Here is a 15345-nt window from a genome sequence, read left to right as displayed (position 1 = left end):
CTTCCCCCCGACTCTCCTGTCTGGGTGGATTCTTTTTTCTAGGCATGCTCAAGGAACTGCTGTCTCCACAAATACATATCTGGGGTGGTAGACAATTACCGGCAAAGATTCCGGGTTTGGAATTTATAGCACAGTCTCTTCCCTGAATAAGAACCCCACAGCCCAGCCCGAGCCCGAGCCTGCCAGACGAGCATGTCGCTCTTCTTAGAGACCTGGGTGAGCCGAGGTCATGGAATTTACAATCAGTTCACCAAGGCCAGGTGCAAGATTGTTCATGCTGAAAGGTTTCTACACTTGTTTTAGTCCCTTAACAATATTTGTATTTTTCCCCCCATCGGGGAAGAATTTTCTTGACAGATGGAGTCATACATTCTTGAACATGTTCTCTAAGGAAAACAGCCCTCCCGCAGGGGCTGTGGCCAGGCGCCGCCTCTGTCCCTGCGAGAGGCAGGCCTGGATGGGCCCACTTTACAGACGGCACTCTTGTCCCTCGTCTGTAAAGTGAGGAGATAGTTACCCACCTCCCTTGCAGGGTTGTTGAGAAGAGTCAGTGGGAGAACGTACATGAAGCCCACACAGCTCCAGCTTTGCCCATCGACGCCCACAAATGGTGGCTGCGTTTCCTTCTTCCTTCCTTCCTTCCTTCCTCCCTCCCTCCCTCCCTCCCTCCCTCCCTCCCTCCCTCCCTTTCTTTTTCTTTCTTTCTTTCTTTCTTTCTTTCTTTCTTTCTTTCTTTCTTTCTTTCTTTCTTTCTTTCTTTCTTAGTTTATTGTGAGAGAGAAAGAGCCAGCAGGGGAGGGGGCAGAGAGAGAGGGAGACCAAGAATCCCAAGCAGGCTTCATGCTGTCAGCGCAGAGCCCGACGCGGGGCTCGAACTCACCAACTGCAAGATCATGACCTGAGCCGAAATCAAGAGTCAGACACTTGGGCCGCCTGGGTGGCTCAGTCAGTTAAGCGTCCAACTTCGGCTCAGGTCAGGATCTCGCGGTCGGTGAGTTTGAGCCCCGCGTTGGGCTCTGTGCTGACAGCTCGGAGCCGGGAGCCTGCTTCGGATTCTGTGTCTCCCTCTCTCTCTGCCCCTCCCTCGCTCATGCTCTGTCTTTCTCTCTGTCAAAAATACATTTAAAAAAAAGAGTCAGACTCTTAACTGACTGAGCCACCCAGGCGCCCCTGGTGGCTGTGTTTCTTAACAACACAGTACCTAATAAAACTAATAAAATGCCAAATGCCTAGGGGTCTCTGCCCCTGAACCCAGGAGAGCTCTCTAGGGGTGGGGGGTGACACCCATATCTGCTCAAGTGCCTCTCTCCCCGAGAGGCGTACCTGCACCTCCCCATGGGAATTGCAGCCTGCTCCCAGGCGGGGTCCTCAGTCCTGCTCCGCAGTCTCCACTGACCCCCTGCGCAGTGTTCCCGATGTCTTCTGTCTCAAGCCGGCCTCGCCCCACTGGGATGAAAGTTCTTCTGGGGATGCCTGTTTGAGCCCCTAGACGCGTCCCGATGCCCAGAGCCGTAGCTGGCATGTAAGAGGTGCTCCCCCAGTTTTCACCGAGCGCATCGAGGAGCATCGCTCTCTGTAGTTTTTAATTCCTTGTTCTATTTTTAAAGTAACAAATTCTAGTAAAAAAAAAAAAAACAAGGTTGCAATTTCTATAATATAGTTCTGCTAAAGATAATAATAATAAGATGATAACGGTACAAACTCACTATTTTTTCCAGAACACCTTTTAATGCAAAAGTTACACCAAGGCTGCAAGACGCCTTCAAGATCAGTTCCTCGACGACCCAGCAAATCATCACATTAGAACAATCACCAACCCTTGCTTTAAAGAAATGATCTGTTTTCCTGGTTTGGGGACGCCTCAAACGTATTCTCTTTCAGGGACAAGCTTAAAGACCACTATCAAGATCTCAGCAAAGCACTCACCAAAGTCGATCCATCCCCAAGTGGCTACATACCCGTAAGCAAGATGCAGGAAGCGTTGCGGGGATGCGGCTGTTACCTGAAGGAAGAGGACCTGACCGATCTTCTGAACAGGTTTTCTTCCACTGGGTTCACTGTGCCTCTCACATAGACGGGACGGGAAAACGGGCCGGCGCGTTGCTTTCGCTTCTCCCTCCCTGCCCGTTCCGACAGCCTTTCGCCACCGAGGTGACGCCCAGGCATCCCCGTGGCTCCGTTGTAAGCGGCTTGAGTCAACCCCCAGCGCAAGGAGAATGCAACCTCCGAATTTCCCCGTCCCCGGAGTCAACAAGTCTGACGGCTTCACTGATCCCTTCTGGTCCTTGAGTCGAACGTCTAAGTGACAAGCTTCTGTAGCTGCTTCCCGGTTTGTAACTTTTAGACGGTGTCTGTCTGTTGACTCCGTACCCGGAAGCTGTGGGTTTAACCGGCACCCACCGCCTCACCCACTCCGCCCCCCGCCTCTCTGTGGAGCCCAAACACACTTCCCTCCACGGGCCACCGTGCCGCTGCATCACGGTTTCGGGTAGATCAGTATTCGGGGTTTGCAACATCGTGACTTGTTTCACGGATCGCTTTTCCCCTCCTGCGTAGCATTTTGTTTTCCCCGGAATTAATAATTATCTTTTCTTTCTTTCCTGTTTGCTTCGTTTCCTGCGTACTTACGATCAGTAATTAAACCCCCAACTCACCTGCGGTTGTAAAATCTTTTTCTACAGTGTTCACACTCATCTTCCTGGATGGCCTTTGCCATGTCCTTTAATTCTGAGAAAGTTTCTTGATGATTTCATTGACTTCCTCTCCCGTTCTTTGGGAAACTCCTATTTTTATTGGACATTCAACCACGTAGGATGTTTCCTTATATACATCTTTAAGTTTATTTATTTTCTTTGAGAGAAAGAGTGAGCAGGGAGGGGCAGAGAGAGAGAATCCCAAGCAGCCTCCACGCTGTCAGCACAGAGCCCAACGCGGGGCTCGATCCCAGGAAGCGCGAGATCATGACCTGAGCCGAGGTTGGACGCTCAACCGACTGAGCCACCCAGGCGCCCCCTCCCCCTTTTTGTTACAGTTTATGTTTCATTATATTTTAAAGTCTTTTCCATCTTCCATCTTTTCCTTCCTGCTTCCCCGTCCGGAAGATTTCTTCAATTTCACTCTCAACCCTTTCTTTTGGGACTTTTGTTTCTGCCATCACACTTAACCATATTTCTAATGACCGGAACTTGTCTTTGTTCCCAGGGTGTTCCTCTTTTGGAGCATCACGTTCTCGTGTCCTGGATGTGTGATCTCATTTCTCTGATGGTGTTAACGATGGATTTTTTTTTTAAAGTTTTCTTTGCCTGAGGAGTCTCTCCTCCGTGTTGCTTTTTTCTACCAGTTTCCTTGTTCGAAAGTCTCCACATTAAGAGTGAGGTCCTAAGAAGCAGGTTAGAAGTTCCGTGCAGAGGGGTAGAACTTACTGACTTTGCTTTGAACTTTCAGTGTGGACTACTGTGGCAGGGCAGTCTGGCATGCGGTTTCTTTGGAGGAACCCCAGTGTCAGGATCTTTAAAATTTGGAGAGGGGGGCAGTGCTGGTCAGATTTCCCAGAGACTGGTGTTGACACGTAACATATAGGGATGCCCCGTTACATTTGAATTCCGGAGAAACAATAATATTTTCAGTTTAAGGATGAGCCATGCAATATTTGGGATACATTTATGTTAAAATTATTTTGTTTGTCTGAAATTCCAATTTAACTGGGTGCCCTCCTAGATTATCGTTGGTCTGTTTTTGTAAATCTGGCAGCCCAACCAGAGAAGATTCTCTGGTCCCCTGCTGCCGGCAGTCTGGTTGCTGATTGGGAGGGGAAGCCTGGAAGTTTCAGCAGTCGGTGTGATAGGCTGAATAACGCCCCCCAAAGATACCCCGGTCCTAATTCCTAGAACCTGTGAATGTGACGTGAGACGGAAAATGAGTCCTTGCAGGTGTGATTAGGGGTCTTGAGGTGGGGAGATGATCCTGGATCATCCGGGTGGGCCTCAGATCACCAGTGTCCTTATGAAAGTGAGTCAGGGAGAGGCGTCACCCAGACATGAGCACAGGGGGAGAACTTCGCCCAGAGGTGAGCACAGGGGGAGAAATCGGCATAGCGTGGCCACCAGCCAAGGATCTCCAGCAGCCACCAGAGGCTGGAGGTGCAGAACAGATTCTCCCATAGCCTCTGGAGGGAACACGGCCCTGGCGACACCTTGATCTTGGCCCAATAAAACCGATTTCTGACTTCTGGTGTCCAGAACCGTAAGAAAAGAAATGTGTGATGCTTTGAGCCACCCGCTACTCTCTGGTGTTTTGTTGCAGAGCCATAGAAAACTATTTAGTACAATCAGGATGTAAACTTCCGCTTAATCCCTCTTTGCATTAAGAACCCTCCCTATCTTGCACTAGGGACGCACGCTTTTCAGTTGAGAAACACTGACTCCAGAGAGCACTAATTCTAGAGCCCCCCTTGCAAGTGCTGGGGGAGGGGCACAGGTACCCAGACGCTTGGAATTTGGGGAGGGACATGGGGCCCAAGTGCTCCCTGCACACACTTTTAACCAGTCCTTCTGGTTTTCTTTTCCTTTTTATATGACGTAATTGTTTTCTTTTTTTCCTTCTCTTTATTTTGTTCATCACGGTAAGTATCCCCCATCCCCCCTCCAGCTCCCCTCTGGTAACCAGCATTGTGTTCTCCATAGTTAAGAGTTTGTTTCTTGGTTTGTTTTGTCTTTTTTTTTTCCCCTCTGCTCGTTTGTCTTGTTTCCTAAATTCCACTTATGAGTGAAATCATACGGCATTTGTCTTTCTCTCTCTGCCTCCTGTCACTTAGCGTTGTGGTCTCTAATTCCATCCATGTCTTTGCCAGTGGCGAGATTTCATTCTCTGTGACGGCTGAGTAATATTCCATTGTGCGCACGCACCACCTGTCCTTTATGCATTCTCCTGTTGACGGGCACTTGGGCTGCTGCCATAATTTGGCTCTTGTCGATAACGCTGCTATGAACATCCGTGTGCATGGATCCCACCGAATGCGTGTCTTTGTACCTTGGGGGTAAATACCCAGTGCGACTACCGTATGGTGGGCTGGGTCTATTGGTAACTTTTTGAGGAAGCTCCATGCTAGTTTCCACAGTGGCGGCACCAACGTGCGCTCCCACCAACAGTGCCCGAGGGTTCCCTTTTCTCCGCGTCCTCGCTGACACCCGTGGTTTCCTGTGTTACTGATTTTAGCCATGCTGACGGGTGTGAGGTGACATCCCATGGTGGTTTTGATTTGCGTTTCCCTGAGGATGAGGGATGGGGAGCATCTGGTCCTTCTATTTTTAACCCCACGTTGATGCCTACCTCTAGCTGGAGAGGGGCCCCCGTGAGTCTCTTGCCCGCACACAGTCCATTCATGGCCCCGACCGGTTTTCCGCAGTGTCTTTTAAGTGTTCCTTCCAGCTTCCGGCTCCAAAGGCTTTCAGTCTAGGAAAGCAGATCTTAGCTGTAATTCTCTGTATTTGCCCGGATCCCTCCAGACTTGGGGGAGACGTTTTGCCCTGTGACCTCAGTTCTCTTGGGGGACAAGGGAAAGCTGTTGGCTTTCAGTCTGTTGGACTTTTTTTCTTACTGTCAGGACAGAGCGACACCTCCCGTTTCTGCGCGTGCCAGCCTCCCCTCCTCTTTCTACCACTGTCCCTCTCTGACTCTTCCGTGTCCCGTCTTTTGTCAGGTGCGGTTTTAATTTGGGGAAAAGGAAGTTCAACTTAACCTTCTATCCTGCAGCCACAACCAGGCCTTCTGTGCTTGGTTCACAGGTTGATTCTAAAACTCAAAAACCGTTGACCAGCATTTCACAATTATGATTATGTGTTCAGTGCCCACAGCATGAATGAAAATTAGCTTTCCTCCCAGCGGCACCATCCCTGAGCCTCTGTGTCCACCTTGTTGTAGGCAAACCTGGGTACCCATGCGTCTTTTCTAGGTCACATGGGGGAAGGTGGTTCTTTGTGTAAGCTGTTTCCAGGAACGTGATGAGCTGTTTTCTAGGAACCCGGGGCTCAGTTAAAATTGAACATTGTCACCCTTCCACTTTCCCCAACACTCCACCCCACTTACAGCTCTCCCAGGTGTTCCTTGGTACCCTCCACTCTGGAGCCGGGCCCCCACATTGTCCTGTCCCAGGTCTGTCCCTACCATTCCACAGCAAGGTTGGACCCCATTCCCGTTTCCTGTATCACATACCTATTTATTTATTTATTTATTTATTTATTTATTTATTTATTTATTTTAAATGTTTACTTATTCTTGAGAGAGAGACAGACAGACAGACAGGGCTTGAGAAGGGGAGGGGCAGAGAGAGAGGGAGACACAGAATCCAAAGCAGGCTCCAGGCTCTGAGCTGTCAGCATACAGCCCAACGTGAGGCTCAAACTCACGAATCACGAGATCATGACCCGAGCTGAAGTCAGACGCTTAACCCACTGAGCCACCCAGGCACCCCCCCCCCCGTTTTTATTTCTTAATTTCCATCCTTGTTTTGTTGGAGTACTTCCTGAAGTAACTTTCTAAGAAAGGGCAGACAAGAAATAAATTTTCTGAGTTCTTTGTCTGAAAAAAGTTATTTAATCTCCTTCACACAGATTGCTGGCCTGTCCGAGCATAGAATCCTAAGGAGAAAATAATTTTTTCTTAAAATGTTGAAACCATTACTCAATTGTGTTTGAGCTGAGAGAAGTTCAATGCAGTGTGTGTGTGTGTGTGTGTGTGTGTGTGTGTGTGCGCGTGTGTGTGTAACGGAAGAAGAATCATTTCATCCTCAAATATGCCTATACATTCTCTTCTTCCTTAAACAGGATCTCCTCTCACTAAATGTATTTCCAGCTGAACAAGAATTCGTATGCATTCAATGAATAAATCATAGAAAACGGCACCAGATAAATAATTAACTAAATGATTGTAAGAGAGTCTTGTTAAAATATAGTTAGGCTTGGTACTCTTATAAAGAACAACAAAAAGACTGTGGAATTTCTGTAGTCCACCTTTCAATGGGGGTGATCAACTTTTTTTTTACAAATGGAAACCTTAATAAGGATCCATCGCTCAATTGCTTGTTTCTTCTCAAAGACCTCTTGATGATAAACATCTCTGTTATTTGTAATTATATGTAGATTATTCATTTCTAGATCCAAAATAGACTTTTCTAAATAATACTGCGATTAGCATATGCATTTGATTTTATTACTAAATTTTAATACCAAGTTGGCAATTTATCCTGCTGATGAAATAGAGTTGATTAGCCTTTTCCCCCATGTCTCCATCATAGGAGCCAGCGACGCGGGGCCTGTGGAAGGCCGCTCTGCAGCTGTGGGTTGGAAAAGCACAGCTCTTGGCTCATTTTCTTTAGAAGCAGATATCTGAGTCACTAGAAACTTCTCTCTCTGGCTTCCCAACATTCCACACTGTTCTTCTCTGACGTGGACTCCATCCCACGGAAAGAAAGCTTAGGTGTTAAAGTGCCAGTATTCCCCAGAGAATTTAAGTGACCAAAAAATGTGAACTTTGAATGCAATTAAACTTTATTTTGCATCAGTTTACATCTTTAAATAGGATCTATGTTCTCATGAAACTTTGGGATTTTCTCTCGCCATATTTTCTTCTCGAATGTAAAGGTATTTTCTTGTGTGTCAGAGTGGAGGGCAGGGAGGAGTCTCCACATGGCTGTCCTCATTGAGACATGCACTCAGAATTTCTATCTGAGAAAATACTAAGCTGTGTAGGTTTTGTGAAACTGTCCTCTGAATGCTTTCAGCTTGACCACTCAGTTCCGACCAGTCTTGAAAAAGAACTTGGCATACATTTTACTCAGTTCCTCTTGCCCTTTCCACTGCCTTTGTTTGACATGTTTCTCTTTTTTTCCACCTCCCCCAACCGTTTCTCAGTCCAGCCCTCATGAGCCGAGGTCTCGATGACCACAGCCCTGAGCCCGCACACCCTCCAGTCTTATTTCCTGACCGCCCCTGCTGCCACTGTCGGGTGTATCTTCCCATAACACTGCCCTGCCCCCCCTCGTCTCTGCGGAGGCATCTTTGTTTGCCCCAGTCAGTGCATCAGGTTCCTAAGCTGGGCCTCCTTTTCCCTTCTTCTGCTGTCCAAAGCTGTGAGCCCCGCGGTCCAGGCTTTAAGTCTGTGGCCCCCACAGCCCTCACCTCGCTCATATTGCAGTATCGGTGTGTGCCCGTCTGCTCTCATAGCTAACTGACAGGTGAGCACGTGCGGGCCAGAGAACAGCGTCCTAACGTTGTTCCTGTTCTGCACACTGTTCTGTGCTCAGCAGCTCTTTGTTGAATGAATAAGCGGTGGGGTTGCTCTTTGTAATTAATATATTCCTTTCTTTCTTTGGGGACAAGTTGGGGAATCAGCTGGCACGATAACTCCTTCAATTACCTTGACTTCTTGAAGGCGGTGGAGAACAGCAAGCCAACGAGACCTCCGCCAAAAGAAAAAGAGGGCGTGCCCCTCAGTTTTGCGACACTAGACCCGGCGGAGGTTGTGAAGAGTATCCAGGAAGTGGTCGACTCCTCCAATGCGGCTTTGTCAACGGTATGACAGAGCGAAACGTAGTTTTACTTTAGAAACCGAGGTCCCGGTGCTCATGTGAATTCACGAAGAGCCGCTGTCGGCCCTCCCCTCCTCCCGGCCCCCCGCCCCTCTCTTCACTCTCGTGGGGTGTCAGAACTCAGATGGGTCAGGCAAGATCAGCTTGTGCCCTTGAGCGCATGTGTACCCGTGTTTGCTCTGCAAGGAGCTGCCAGGATTGTGCCCAGCGTGTGCTCTCTGGGGTAGGAGTGCTCAGTGTTTAGCAGGTGCTGTGTCTGCGAGGGCAAGGGGCTCTGGGCAGAGAGGGCAGAGCACAGAGGTCCCGAGGGGAGAGCAGGCCCAGTGTGTCCCGTGAGCACCGGGCCCATAGCACCAGGTGGCCCTGGAGAGGTTGCCCGGGGCCCGGCTGTGGCACAGAGACTCATCGGGAAGGACACCGGGAGCCAGGCGACGTGCAAGGTGCCCCCCCAAGTACAGTGACAGATACTTGACCGCTGACATCTGTATGACACTGCAGAGCGTGTAGGGATGATGCTGTGGCCCGTGCTGGAGTCCTTGGAAAACAGTGCTGTGGCCGTGCCCGTGGTGGGACGGCGGTCCCCGAGACTGGTCCATACCTCCATTTCCCCTACAGCAGCGGCAAGAAGAGAAAATGCTGTCTGCAGAGGGCAGGCCTCGCGGTTTAATGAGATCGAAGGTTCAAAGCAGCCGGGGCCATGCTGGAGACAATCAGAACAAGACTGTCCTTCAGACACTGTCAAAAACCTAGGACCATGCTCACTAAATCCCCCGAGTGAATAATCCCCTAAGGTATGGCGGCAAGGTGGGCTCTGGGGTCCAAGCATAAGGGACTAGAGAGAAGGAGAAAGGCAAGTGCCATGCAGCCAGCCTGTGAAAGTTCTAGAATGTCAGCCAACTTGACCTTTGTGCTGGTGAGCAGACATTTTTCACATCTAGGAGTTCTCTGTGAGGATTTAAGATTTTTGTGTCCTTATTTTAATGATTCTGCAAAGATAAAAATTAGTCTGAACACGTGGGTCATCTGGAAAGCACACAGGCCATCTTCTACGTACCTTCCAGCGCCCGTGTGTGAGATGGCACTGGGCCCAGCGGTCACCCCATGAGCATTGCGAACACGGATGTCCACCGGGATGAGGGTCATAGAGACGATGAAGGGGCCCAGGCAGTGGCCGCAGCAGGCTGGAGACCCAGCCCTGTTGAAAGGACAGCTTCTCCTCAGTCTCAGCCGACTGTTGCTGAGCTGAAAACTGGCCCCACTTTGCTAGAGCTTTCCATTTTTCATGAGACGCTCTGAAACCTCCTGGTTTCTAAATGTCAGGACATATTTCAGGTTTTTAAAGCACTCTCCAGACCAAACAAGTCCATTTGCAGGATGGTTTTGCCTCTTTCTGACGTAAAGTGGCACTATTAACATCCATCAGGATGTTTCTCAAACTGAGGTTCGTGGAACCTCTAGGGAGAACCATGATTCTCACCTCTGAGAAACACTCCTTAGGCAGTGATGTTTTAAGCAAGAGAGTGAGGTCGGGCCAAGAGAGCGGCAGATGGAAGGGAGAGAGGGCATCTGGGGCAGCGAGGCACAGGAGGAATGGCGAGGTCTGAGGACAGCCATCAGCGAGGATACCGGGCACGTTTGTGCGTCTTTGCATATCACTGGAGATGTGTCTCAGATGCATCTTGTTTCTGAAACGACATCACGATGACTTATATTTCTATAGAGTTTATAGATTGCCCAGCACGCTGCCTTCTGTCTTTTGGTTAATGTTTGTTTATTTTTGAGAGGTAGAGACAGAGACAGGGTGCAAGCAGGGGGTGGGGCAGAGAGAGAGGAGACACAGAATCCGAAGCAGGTTCCAGGCTCCGAGCTGTCAGCACAGAGCCCGACCTGGAGCTCGAACTCACGAACCGCGAGATCATGACCTGAGCCGAAGTCGGACGCTTAACCGACTGAGCCACCCAGGCGCCCCTCAGCGCACTGCCTTCTAACGTCCTCGTAACACAGATGCTCAGCTGACTGGGCTCATTTTTATGGTCATCCTCCACATTTGTTGAGATCAACTATGTGTCCAGTACACGTACAGCTGTTTTCGGGCCATAGTAAAACAACAGTGTGGGTTGCAAAGTCTGTCTTTTCCTACCACAGAAGCTAAGGTCATGGAGGTTAAGATCTCATGGTAGGAAAGCAGAGGTGGAATTCAAAGTCCACTTCTGAGCAGAGGTGGGGTGGAGGGGGGTGTCCCGGGTTTTTCCACCACCCACGGCTTTGTCCCGTTACCACACGCTAAATAAAAACTTGACGCTAGACGGTATTTTAAGGTTAATTTGGTTACACACTTATCACCACCCCCATGGACGGATGGGATGGGCTTAATTAGCCCTGAATGAGAATTAACCAGCAGGGAATGTGGTTTGGGGTCTGCACGCACATTCAATTCTCACTTTAAAAAAAAAAAAAAAAGATCCTAACCCACCACTTGATACAGATTTCCTAGTGCAATAAAAATGAATGATTTTGTTCCGACAGATGGAAAAAAAATGTGCTTTCTTTTTATAGCACGTTTTTGCACTTTTTCAGTTTGACTGGAGTACGGCTGGGCTGGCCCTGGCCGCCCCCCACCCCCGCCCCTCCAACACCGGCTCATGGCCACGGGGATCCACCCATGAGCCGAGGCCACACGGGCACTGGCCCTGGGTCGCGGAAAGGGCAACAGCCTCCCAGTAGAAGCCTCGGGGTGGGAGTGGGGATGGGGCGGTCCCTTAACTGCCCCTCCCGGCCACTTCTCAATCAGGCTGCACCTTGGGACCCCCGCCCCACCCCTACTGTGGCAGGATTGCATCTGAACCCCCTGTGACAGTCACTTTGGGCACGTTGTTTCACCCCCGGAGCCTCTCTCCTCCTCTGCCAAGCAGGCCTCCTTGGAGCTCGGGTGGCTTCAAAGCCCTATGGGAAAGGGGCCAGGGCTCCTCGCTCCCCTGCCTCTCCGTAGCCACACGGTGGGGGGCCAGTGAAGCGACCCTTCCCTGCAGCACAGAAGCTCTCACACCAGGCCCATGCTTCCTTTACCTGTCTCAGTGTTTTAGTCATGGTGCCTTTGATCAGTAAGGTAGGATTTACGGGGGACTCGAATACACTTGACTTCACTCACAGTCAGAAAAGTAATACATAAAAAAAATATTTTTTAAATATTCACTGGATGGTAACATCTGCCTTCTCTCTCTCTCTCTTTCTCTCTCTCTCTCTCTCTTTGTAGGCATTTTCTGCATTGGATAAAGAGGACACTGGGTTTGTAAAGGCTTCAGATTTTGGACAAGTTCTTAAGGATTTCTGTCACAAACTCACAGATAACCAGTATCATTATTTTTTGAGAAAACTAAAAATTCATCTAAGCCCCCATATAAATTGGAAATATTTTCTCCAGAACTTCGACTCTTTCTCCGAAGAGGTAAGGAGGTTGGCATTACCTGAGCACCTCTCTTTGAAACCGGGTTAAAAGTAGTTTTTGCCAAATGGGTAATTGATTAAAATCACATCAGGTAAAAGGGCGATCGCCTCATGTAATTAGCTAACTCCGGATGAAAATTTGGTATAAATTCTACATAGAGTGTTAAAAGGTAAGTGTGTATACTTTATTGAAAACCTTTTTATTTTGTTTTGTTTTGGTTTTCTTTTGTTTTGTTTTCAAAGAACCTTGGGAGCTTGCTTTTGTCTGGTTGCTTCAGAATTCTCCGGAATCTTAGATCCCTGAAGATGACCTGGTGTCCACAGAAGTGAGGCCCACAGTGTGTCGGGCCCGGAGGCGGAAGTGAGGGAACCGGGTCCCACTTGGGAGATGTTTGTTGAGGACACCCTATGTGCCGGTCCCTGGGGCGTGTATCAGCCAAATCTGGGCTGGAGATGAGCGTGGAGAGGGTGGGCTTTAACAGAGACATGATCAGCAGGAGGAGAGATTGCTGGGAAAGTCAGGGAGGGCTCCCGGGAGGAGGGTGTGTGACTGACTGCAGGGCTCTCGCTCCTCCCCCCAGACTACATTTCTGGCCGCACCAGGTATTTACCCTGAGGCTGTTTCTTGATCTCTAACCGGAAATGGACCCGAATCGTTAGCAACAATCACAGTCCGGTTTCAGCCAACACGGATTTCTCTGATCGCCATTCCGTGCGGTCAAATCACAGGGGGCCTGTCCTGCCGTATATTGAACTGTCCCTCTGCAGCCGGATACCTACGTCATTTCCAATGGCATATGCTCTTATGTGTGACGAACACCTACGTTCACAAATCCTTGATCGCTGATCCAGGACGGACCCTTGGACATTCACATACTCGAGCAGACAGCGTGAACATTTTTAAGGTCTGAGGTTCTTTGTGATGCTAACAACAGCAAACGCTACACAGTGCCTTCCGAGGGCCACTCTTCCTGGTCCTTTACGTACATGAACCCGCCCAGTCCTTTAATACCAATACTTGGCATGTGCTATTAATGTCCCTTTTTATAGATGGGGACCCTAGGGCACAGAGACATTAATTTGCGCACAGCCCCCCTGATGGCAGGTGGCAGAGCCGGTCTGTGAGCAAGAGGTCTCTCCCAGCTCCAGGCCCCTCGATGCTGTGCCGTGTCTCCCGTGTGGGCTGTGACTTCTTTCCTCGTTGCCGTTTAGACGGACATCCCTAAACAATGGATGCTGCCGGGTTGCACGTTTTCAAACTGCATGCCAGTGGTACTCCATCGAATACTGTGTTCTGCGCTTACTTTTTTTTGTTTGCTCTCACGCGTTCAGGACTTAGCCGTGTTATCCCTTTGGTCTTAGTGCATTCCCTTATTAGGCTGCCATAAAATGAATCCATCAAACGAATACATTCTGTTAAATGGACGCACCCTGTTCGGTTATGAGCCTCCCGCTAATGACCGTGTAGGCCGTTTACAGTTCTCTCCATTACAAGCAGAGCACCAGCCAGCCTCCTGCGCCGGTCCCCTCGTGACACTCGGAGTTACCCTGCGTGGGATCGGAGGGCACGTGCATGGGCAGCATCCCAGGGGCCGCCGCTGTGGCTGCACTGATCAGTGCACGCTCCCACCAGCCTTGGGTGAGAGCTGCGAACACTCCAGGTCTCCAGGAGTCCTGGTTATTGGCAGATGTTTTCATTCCTGCCCATCTGAATATCAGTAAGCCTGCGCGTTTTCTTGTGTTATGAGCCATTCAGGTTTCATTATCTGAGAAGGGTTCCTGTCCTTTGCTGGTACGTGAGCAGCAAATACCTCCTCCTGGCCTGTGACTCGTCTTCTGTCTCTGTTTATGGTGATGCTCACTATTTTTAACGAGTGCACTTTTTTCCCCTGACTTTAGATATTCACTGTGGGAATCCTGGCAGATCCAGGAAAGTGCGAAAAAGAAAACGGGGCTCGAAACCCCATGCTGATGCCGTGTTGGCGAGAGCAACGCCCGCCGTGTGCTGGGCCGTTCTCCCCACACGGTCTCACCAGGCTCTTACCCCAGTGAAGCTCTCCGGGAGTCAGACTCCCGCCGGGTCAACTAGCAGAGGAGACCAGGCAGGTTCAGCTCCGGAGCAGACATTCTGTCGATGTGCCACACTGCCTTGGAGATCTTCCCCCCCGCCCTCTTCTTAATGCATCTTTTCCCTAGTCCTTTTATTGTGACAAAACACTCTTACCGTAAAACTTACCATCTTAATCGTTGTTACGTGCACAGTTGAGTGGTATTAAGATCCGTACACACGGCTGTGCAACCATCACCACCACCCCCTCCAGAACTCTTTTCATCTTGCAAAACCGAAACTAGACACTAATTAACCCCCCCAACCCCTTCGCCCCAGCCCTTGGTGACCACCGCTCCGCTTTGCGTCGCTGTGATCTTGACCGCTCGTCGAAGTGGAACCGTACGGCCTTTGTCTTTCTGCGGCTAGCTTATTTCGGCTCAGCATAGTGTCCTCGAGGTTCGTGCATGTTGTAGCCTGTGTCCGAATGTCCTTCCTTTTTCAGTCTAAATAATAGTCCACTGTAGGGATACGCCAGGTTTTGCTTATCCGTTCATCTATCGGTGGTTGCTTCCACGACTTAGCGGTTACGAATAATGCTGCCGTGAGCACAGTGTGCAGATATGCTCCCTTGTTTTACAGAATGGAGGTGACACTGGCTATGTGATCGTGGATCTTGCTTCTTTTCTCCTTCAGGTTAAACTGCACCACGTCGCTGGAAGGTTTTCCAAACATGGGCCAAAACGCCTTTGTAGCACTCCATCTCCTCCCCGCTTTTTAAGCGTCTCGATTTTTTTTCCAGCTTTTGCCGTTGTAAGTTACTCCGCCATGAACACTTCATATGTAAATCTGTATCTGCGTTTTGGATTCTTTCCTAGAGAAAAGAATCCAAAGAAATAAATAACTGAAGTCAAAAGATAGGAATATTTTTATTGGTCTCGAGAGCAGCCCCGTACTTTTTAAAGTAACTTTTTCTATTGGGTGGAATCACATGAAATCGCCGTTTTTAGAGCCAGAAGTGACCGAATACTGACAATTTGATGTGGCCTAAGCTAATATCTGTAGAAGTCATTTATGCCCACTTTACACAATCTGGAATATTCTGGTAATTTTGAAGGAGAGAATTAAAGTTATCCCTAGGGACAACCACTGTTAACATTTTGGTGTGTTTACTTCCAATCCTGTTTTCTGTGCGAGTATCCTTTAGGGGTATGTGTAGGACAGCGCGCATACGCTGCTGATTTGGGGGTTGTTGGCGGATTTTCTCAGC

At 49.3% G+C, this 15345-nt stretch overlaps 1 protein-coding gene across 9 annotated transcripts in view; it reads left to right on the top strand.

Moving 5' to 3' along the window:
* The window catches only part of EFCAB6 (EF-hand calcium binding domain 6), a 244357-nt gene that overhangs the window by 190041 nt on the left and 38971 nt on the right, over positions 1-15345 (top strand). For all 9 annotated transcript variants that reach the window (XM_042948058.1, XM_042948060.1, XM_042948059.1 and 6 more), the window contains 3 exons: positions 1882-2037; positions 8376-8568; positions 11838-12029. In XM_042948058.1, coding sequence (XP_042803992.1) covers positions 1882-2037; positions 8376-8568; positions 11838-12029 — 541 coding nt within the window. The remainder of the gene's footprint in view (positions 1-1881; positions 2038-8375; positions 8569-11837; positions 12030-15345) is intronic.

This window comes from Panthera leo, chromosome B4 (genome assembly GCF_018350215.1).
Source record: "Panthera leo isolate Ple1 chromosome B4, P.leo_Ple1_pat1.1, whole genome shotgun sequence".
Taxonomy (NCBI): Eukaryota; Metazoa; Chordata; class Mammalia; order Carnivora; family Felidae; genus Panthera; species Panthera leo.
This window is presented reverse-complemented; position numbering and strand designations above follow the sequence as displayed.